Source organism: Montipora capricornis, chromosome 7, assembly GCF_036669925.1.
Source record: "Montipora capricornis isolate CH-2021 chromosome 7, ASM3666992v2, whole genome shotgun sequence".
Classification (NCBI taxonomy): domain Eukaryota; kingdom Metazoa; phylum Cnidaria; class Anthozoa; order Scleractinia; family Acroporidae; genus Montipora; species Montipora capricornis.
In genome coordinates this window covers 25,300,751-25,309,272 of record NC_090889.1, presented here as the reverse complement: position 1 = coordinate 25,309,272, position 8,522 = coordinate 25,300,751, and the positions used below count along the sequence as shown (strand labels likewise).

At 40.6% G+C, this 8,522-nt stretch overlaps 2 protein-coding genes across 2 annotated transcripts in view; one reads left to right on the top strand and one right to left on the bottom strand.

Moving 5' to 3' along the window:
* Positions 1-1,421: 1,421 nt before the first annotated feature.
* LOC138056612 (VWFA and cache domain-containing protein 1-like) overlaps positions 1,422-8,522 on the top strand; it is a 36,165-nt gene continuing 29,064 nt past the window's right edge. The window contains exon 1 of the mRNA XM_068902452.1: positions 1,422-1,679. Within this exon, the coding sequence (XP_068758553.1) occupies positions 1,512-1,679 (168 nt within the window). The 5' untranslated portion in view covers positions 1,422-1,511. The remainder of the gene's footprint in view (positions 1,680-8,522) is intronic.
* Positions 2,247-5,106, bottom strand: LOC138057777 (uncharacterized). Its single transcript, XM_068903707.1, has 2 exons — positions 3,900-5,106; positions 2,247-2,971 (listed from the first exon to the last, which is right to left on the bottom strand). Exons 1-2 carry the CDS (start codon positions 4,353-4,355, stop codon positions 2,861-2,863), a joined length of 567 nt encoding a protein of 188 aa, XP_068759808.1. The 5' UTR covers positions 4,356-5,106; the 3' UTR covers positions 2,247-2,860.

The following is an 8,522-nucleotide window of genomic DNA, read 5'->3' as shown; positions in this document are numbered from 1 at the left end:
TAAAGCATTGACGGAAAGTTTGAATGAAGTTGGAAATACAAAACTTAGGAGAAATGGCAAAATCGGAAGAGGATTAACTGAACGGATTGGATTTGGAGTTTTGAAAACTGTTGTCACTTAAATTATGCATGCTCGACAGACATTTTTTTGTCACGACGCTTTAAGTTGTATCGTTGCTTTCGAGGAGAACGCATTCTAATCGGGTCAGTCCCATGGGATGTCCCAAGCCGGGTATCTATCGTGATGCTAACGGTTTCGACGCCATTTTGTTCTGGCACAAATTACCTTTTTCTCGTGTGATAGTGTTACGGCTTGAATAAACAGTAGAAAACTGAGGGTGCAAAACGATTCTCCCCAAAATATACAAGTTCTTTCAAATGCCTCGTCGATGACAAATCAGGAATCGAAGTCACCTCATTAATCCTTGATTACTGCTAGTTTAAAAGTAAATTCAGGGTTGACGTAAAGTTTTATAGCGAGTAGTGGCCATTGCACAAAATCAACTGCTCCGCCGTTACACAGCCCCTTTAAATAAACTGATTGAAGTCTGACTGGAAAATCGTTTGCATTGTCATGCATTTACCAAGCTTGATTATTGTCTAGTTTGATTGAACTACGTAAAAAAGAGGATTTGCAACGGTTTGAAAGAAGATTTGAGCAATTCATCGTGCGGTTACTACATAATGAAAGCAAACTTGGTTAACCTACTAATTCTGACGGTTGTCCGAGTTAACTTTTCGAATATGATGGATATTTAGCCATTGTTTAACTGACTTATCCAACTGTTTGTATTCCTTATTACTAACGTAATTAAACTGCCTGGTCATCGTATGCCCAGTTCAAGTTTTAGTCCTCCGAAAAAGCATTAGCCTTATTGCTACTGAATTTACTATGAAAATGACAATAATCTTTCTTGGAGACAAGAATTTCTCCCCAAATCGTTAACGTAGTCGCACTTAAGTAACAATGCAATTCGCCTAGAATTAGTTTTTGCGGTAAACGTTTTTCATCACAAAATCTCCCAATCGCAATATAATTTACTTTGATATGCGCGTTCTTTTAACCTCGAGCATATGAAAGTCAAAAACCGGAAGGTCTGGGGGTCCACTCTAGCAAATTTAAAAACAGGAACTCATTGATATTGGACCTCTCTCGAAAATTATGGAAATAATCGACCGCGTTATCATCTAACTGAGCGAAATTCATGCCTTGCTTCCTTAATTATGAGCTTGAATTAATATTTTTTTACTCCGCGTTACATCAGTTTTCATGCGAAAAAATCTTCAGAATTCGTTAAAAAAAAAATTATGTGTAAGTTGTTAAGTACTTCTAACCTCAAATTGCTTTTAAAACACAAGGAAGCAATTTGAGTTGCATTCCACGCTGTAGTTTTACTTCACCTGGTCTTTTTTTAGGTTACGTAGTTTTTGACGCACGTAGGCGGCAACACTTAATTGCCACTCACTCACCGGAACAGTTAAACTCCGATCAATTGATCAGCAGGTGAAGACATGGCTACGCATTGTTTTGATGTAAAGGCAACGAATACGTTTGTGTTTCTTTGCTTTTCTTTTGTCATTTTGTCGTGGCAAGTGAACGGAAACCTCTTGGATCCAATGTTAATTGGAAACGAGCTGCAGAAATTTGCTAGAGATGCTCTCGGCGCAGATGAGATGCAGGTATTTATCATTTTGGTTTCAGTCTTACTCATGCAGGCCGAATTGAGGGTCATCAAATGTTTCAATCTTTGAAGGTTATGGTTATGGAGATTTGTGAATAGTGGTGTCGCTTGGCTGAAAAAATTATAGAAAACCGCTTTAAAGGCTGACAATTCTTTGTCGCTTCGGATATGCCAGTTCACCTTTTTCATGCAAAATTGACCGCATTTTAAGCTTTCGATAACCAAAAGAATTGAATGATCTCGTCACGAGACAAAAATTTCAGATAACGTTTTACGCGAAACTAACTTCAGATGTCTTGCTCGGTTAGCCAAAGTCTTTGCTAACCGAGATTCAACGAAATTCAATAGTCATTGGTTGACAGTGAAAGCAAACATTTCCAACTTTTCGTCTCATCACTCTTTAAACGAAAAGGTACGAAAACTTATAGCCATAAGCAATGAAAAAATATGGAAACTCTTTTTGACGTTGTAATAGCGTCGGGTAAAGCTCATAGAATGAAACTGAAAGTGGGTGCTTCACTGACAATATCACTATGCCAAAAAGGAAATACTGCTTTTATTTAAATTCACCAAGTTAATTATTTTGCCATTAAACGAGTAATAAACGACTCAACACTAAACACTACTCAACACTCAACACTACTCATGGACGGCTGGCTATTTGCTCCATTTGTTAATCTGTTTTTGTTCGTAAAGTCCGTGCCCAGTTGTTGAAAGCTCATACGAGATAATCCTGGATCACTGGAAACTTCAATATTTGTTTATCTTTTATTGATCAAAAAACCTTCCACTACCGGCGTTTTAAGCCTTAAATTATGACTTAGACTCTTGTTTTTCCGTTAGCATTACATTGTTTAGGTTAAGGTATTGAATCGCAAATAAACGTTAATCGGCTTTTAGACAACTGGGCCGTCCATAAAATATAAACGTGGCATCATATTGTGCCATATCAACCCATCTTGTTTAAATTACAATTAATTTCTCGGATCTGCGACACAAGCATTTTCAGTAGCTTGCATCAATCAGTGCTAAACGAAGACAAAAGAAAAATATAAGTGGTTAAGATAAAATGGTGATGTTATAAGCAATGACCAGTGAGCATATTCACCACTTTTTATCGATACTGAGTCCACTAATAATTTAAGTATATTCCAATTAAAAGTTAAAGAATGATTAAAATTATGATGACCCGAAGCCATTTTGCTTTTCATCGGCTGCTCGGAGGTGAATATTAGGCTTCTCATACTTTTCAAGCGACGACGATGAGCGGACGTCCTTGAAGACGAGAACCTGCGAAACACAATCATGCGTTTTATGAGCAAAAACAACAGCTCTGCACGCTCCACACCTGCTTTTTACATTTTGGTACATTTTTTTCAGCGTGAAATGGCCACATTTGAGGTTATGTGGACGATATGAGCACAAAATGGGCGCGTTTTCATTAGCTCTGCCTACTTGAGATAAATTTCTTGTTTTCTTTCCACATATATTTTACTCGTTTCTAAACTAATTTAACTAACAAGGAACAAACTATGTTTGGAAAAAGAGGGAAACTAAAGGAAACGGCGGAAGAAGATTTTGAAACTTTCGTGCGCCATCAGTTAAGTCTAATAAGTGATGACTTGAAAGAGATGAAAGGAACTCAAGTCCAGATTCAAAGAGACATTGAATCCCTCCAGAGTCAAACCAAGATGAATGAAAGCTCGATTTCCAAATTAAAAGAAGCGTTGGATGTAAAGCTGGAGGTATTAACAGGAGACCTGCATGACACTAACAAAAGAATTGACCGAATCGAGAACGATATCACGAAGTATGCAAAAGATATTGATGACAACTACGAGTGACTACTGTCCCTGGAGAGATATTCTAGAGATTATAATTTGAGATTTTATAATATCCCTGAGTCAAGAGGCAAAGATTGTATTGCAAAGCTCTGTGATATCCTGGTGAATGATCTCCAATTGCAACCAAACATCGAGAACGCCCACAGGATCGGGCCCTTCAAGGATGATGGCACTCCTAGACCGATTTTAGCCAAGTTTTTGTACGGTCTAGAGCGTTTTAGAGTTATCAAAAAGAAGAGGGATCTACGTGATGGTGTGCGTGTTTCGGACGAACTGATATGGGAAGACCGACAAAAGAAGAATCAATTGAGATTGGTGATGAAAGATGCATTGGAAGCTGGGAAAAGACCCAGATTTCACCATGGCAAGCTTACTTTCTCCTCTGTAACGTCCCACGATTCGTTCTCCGCCTCCAATATCCCATCAACTCTAATGTTATTCCTTCGACATTGGTTCTCTAAATACTCTAGTTTGTCCATGTGGTAATCGATGGAGTCATAAATGTCTTCGATATCGGCCTTGACGTTCGCAAGTTTGGTTGCATATGGCTTCAGATCGTCAATATCTTTTTGGGAGAATTCAAGACTCTCCTTAAGATCTTTTGCATCTACTTGACAAATGCTTAAACCTGCCTTTAGTTCAGACACGGTTCCAATCACCGCATCTAATAGAGAATTAACATTTTCTAGGAGAGACTGTAAAAGGGATTTAAACATTCTTTCCTGAACTTGAAGCATCTCTCTCAACATGGCGGTCGTCACAAATTCTCCGTGCGGATTCATTTCAGCTCCAGCGCCGACAGATGTCTTCGAATTTCGGGTTTCAGACATGACGTTGGCAAAGGCAAAATGTGTTTTTAAGACAGACTTGTGTTAGTAGTTAATCTTAAACAAAAGTATTTAAATAGAATAACCAAAACGTACAGAGCAAATCTTTGGCATCCGTTCTGCACAACTTTCTTTACCCAATCATATTTATTTGTACTTTTGTTAATAATAATAATAATAATAATAATAATAATAATAATAATAATAATAACTTTATTGTACACCACAAAAAAGGTATATAGGTGTTACAAGAATCTATTTGAGAGAAGTTGCTCTTTATCGTGTGAGTTCATTGACCTATACTTTTCACCTTTATTTGAAAGAGTCTGTTTTCGATGGATCCATAGACCTGTACTTTTCAAAACAATTTGAAGGAAGTTCTTATTTTTTCTCTGGGTCCATTGGGCTGTAAATTTCTCTCCTCTTTCTTCCAGTTTGCTGCGATTTCTGAAGTAGATTTATGCTTTCTTATTATTTGTTTCCTTTCTATATTTGATAATTCACATAATTATCTAAGAAATGCAACCTCATAGTTTGTTTCAAAACAATTAAATTTACTTTGAATAATAGAACAAAAGAGATCAATAACAGAATCTACATTTGAAAATACTTTTGCTACATTTTTTGGTTCAGAACCATTCTATACAAAAACGTGGTAACTCATCTTTTGCTTTGCATACTGCTATGTCACAACAGTTATTCAGCGGTGTTACCATTTCACAGGCGCACGCATGCCATGTGCTTTTTCAGCAGTGTTTCAGAGATCGCCATGTTTAATAAAACTATTTGACTGTTGCGTTAGAGAACGAGTCCATTCTCTGTCGTGAGACACAACAGATTGGCGACGAGGATTTTACACAGTGAGAAGCAACTAGTGAACATCATACGATAATGATGTCAATTGGAAAGATCAAAGCTTTCGACCAAACTACGGACAATTGGGATGCGTACGTAGAGCGAGTGGAACAGTACTTCATCGCTAACGAAATCAAGAAAGAAAAACACGCAGCGGTGATACTTAGCCTTATGGGGAACAAAACATATATATTATTACGCAGTTTGTGCGCTCCAGCAAAACCATCTTCCTTGACCTTCGACGCTATTGTTGCTACCCTACAACAACATCTGTGCCCCAAACCACTACTTATCGCAGAGAGGTTCCGTCTTCACAAACGTCACCAACTCGAAGGTGAAACCGTAAGTGCCTACCTAGCTGAATTAAAGACACTCTCCCTTCACTGTGAATTCGGCACTAATTTAGATGACTCGCTGAGGGATAGATTGGTGTGCGGACTAAACAACGCACTTATCCAGAAGCGACTACTTTCCGAGCGTGACTTGACATTAGCCAAGGCGACACAAATTGCCTTATCGATGGAAGCAGCGGCAAAAGACTCACTTGAGTTACAAGGGAAGAATGAGTCAGAAGTACACAAACTGAACAGGGAAAGTGGAGAATGCGAGAGATGAGGTATGGTCAAAATGACGTTGTTACCGATGTGGATCCAATTTACATTCATCAGAAGAGTGCCATTTTAAGAATGCGAACTGCCGTAAGTGCGGGAAAGTAGGACACATCCAACGAGTTTGCCGTTCAGAAAGGAATCAGCAGACCACCGATCGGGAAAAACCGAAGAAAGTGAACCAAAAATTACACTCTTTGGGGGTGGACAAAGAGCTGGATGATGACACCTTAATAGGATCCTTAGAAGTCAATAACGTCGGACAGACAATCGATAATGTTATCTGGGTGGAACCAAAGGTGAATGGACAGAACCTAAAGATGGAGCTAGATACAGGTTCAGCGATATCCACACTACCTTTTCAGAAATACAAGGAATTGTTCCCAAAAACACCCCTCGTAAAGACAGTAGCCATTCTGAAAGACATACTCAGGAGAAAGGCTTACACCCGAGGGCAAACTTGATGTTCGCGTGGAACACAACAACCAAGTCAAGGACTTGACATTATATGTCGTAGACACGCACGGTCCCGCTCTGTTTGGGAGAGATTGGCTGCATCAAATCCAACTTGACTGGAAGCTCATCTGTTCCATTGCACACATACAGCCGACACAGGAAACTCAGAAAAGATTAGAGAGGCTCCTTGAAGATTACAGTGAAGTATTCCAAGATAGAGTTGGCACGCTCTAGTCGACGAAAGCAAAACTCACCTTAAAGGAAGGTAACCAACCTAAGTTTTGCAAAGCAAGACCCGTGCCCTATGCCATTAAACCAAAGGTAGAAGTAGAGCTGAAGCGTCTGGAAAGAGAAGGTATAATACATAAAGTCAAATTCAGCGACTGGGCGACCCCTGTTGTACCAGTAGTCAAACCAAATGGTACCGTACGAATCTGTGGCGACTACAAGAACACAGTAAACCCTCAGCTGCAGGTGGAAGAATACCCACTCCCCCGCATTGATGACATTTTCGCAAAGCTTGCGGGAGGACAGTCATTTACTAAAATTGATCTTAAACAGGCCTATCACCAGATGGAGTTAGATGAAAACTGACAAGAGTATTTGACGATCAACACTCATCAAGGGTTATACCGATATAACCGCCTTGTATTCGGAATAACCTCAGCCCCAGCCATTTGGCAAAGATCAATAGATCAAGTCTTAGACGGAGTGGGAGGTACAAGTTGCATTCTGGACGACATCATCATTACAGGCAAGAACGACCAAGAACACCTTGACCACCTGGAAGAAGTTCTAAAGAGGTTGCAAGAACATAGTCTACGAGCAAACCGGGAAAAGTGCGAGTTCTTCCAAAAGAAAGTAACCTACTGTGGCCATGAAGTAGACAAGGATGGATTACACAAAACTCAAGAGAAAGTTGATGCAGTTGTCAACGCCCCAAGGCCAGAGAATGTCCAACAAGTTCGTTCATTTTTGGGACTAGTGAACTTCTACCACAAGATCCTGCCCAACCTAGCCACCACCTTAAACTCCCTGAATCAGCTCTTAGAACAAGGTAAACAATGGAAGTGGACCACAGACTGTGAGGAAGCTTTCATAAAAGTGAAGGAGCTCATCGCGTCAGACATGGTCCTCACCCACTATGATCCCGGACGACCCTTAAGACTAGCTTGTGACGCATCACCAGTTGGCATTGGAGCTGTCTTGTCACACATTGTGGATGACGGCTCCGAGAGACCCATCGCGTTTGCATCTCGCACCCTCAGTAAGACAGAGAAGAACTATTCTCAGATTGATAAGGAAGCATTGGCACTAGTGTGGGGAGTTAAGAAGTTCCACCTGTAACCTCTTTGGTCGTCATTTCACACTTGTAACGGATCATGAACCTCTGACTTCGATTTTCCATCCAAAGAAAGGGATACCAGCAATGACAGTTGCTCGCCTACAGCGTTATGCGCTCTTCCTTGCAGGGTTTAACTACAGCATTGAATACAAGAACACCACCTAGCACGGAAATGCTGACGGGCTATCACGCCTACCTGTAACAAGGGAAAGTGAACGGTGGACAGTGGACCCCGTGGAAGTTTTCCAAATGTCTCTTCCTATCAGTGTGGGTATGATCCGCCAGGCAACCCAAAGGGATCCTGTTTTATCGCGTGTGTTAGAACATACAAAGCAAGGGTGGCCAACAAAGTGCGAGGAAGAGCTGGAACCATATTACAGAAGAAAAGATGAACTTACTGTCCAAGACAGCTGCCTGATGTGGGGAACACGCGTGATAATCCCGTCAAAGTACCAGATACAAGTATTGAATGAACTCCATAGTGGTCACCTTGGTGTTGTCAAGATGAAAGCCTTGGCCAGAAGCTACGTGTGGTGGCCGGGGATGGATAAAGCAATTGAACAGATGACAAAAGAATGCACGGGCTGTCAACTCACCCAGAAAAACCCGGAAACCGCACCATTGCACTCGTGCGAATGGCCAGCTCGTCCCTGGAAACGGATACACGTTGATTTCGCTGGACCATTCTTAGGGGAAATGTTCCTCGTTGCTGTTGATGCGCACTCCAAATGGCTAGAAGTGGTAAAGATGAGTTCGACAACGGCCACGAAAACAGTTGAAGAATTGAGAAAGCTTTTTACTACCCACGGCTTACCAGAACAATTAGTCAGCGACAATGGGCCCCAATTCGTAGCTGAAGAATTTAAATCCTTCATGAGAAACAATGACATCAAACACATACGGTCA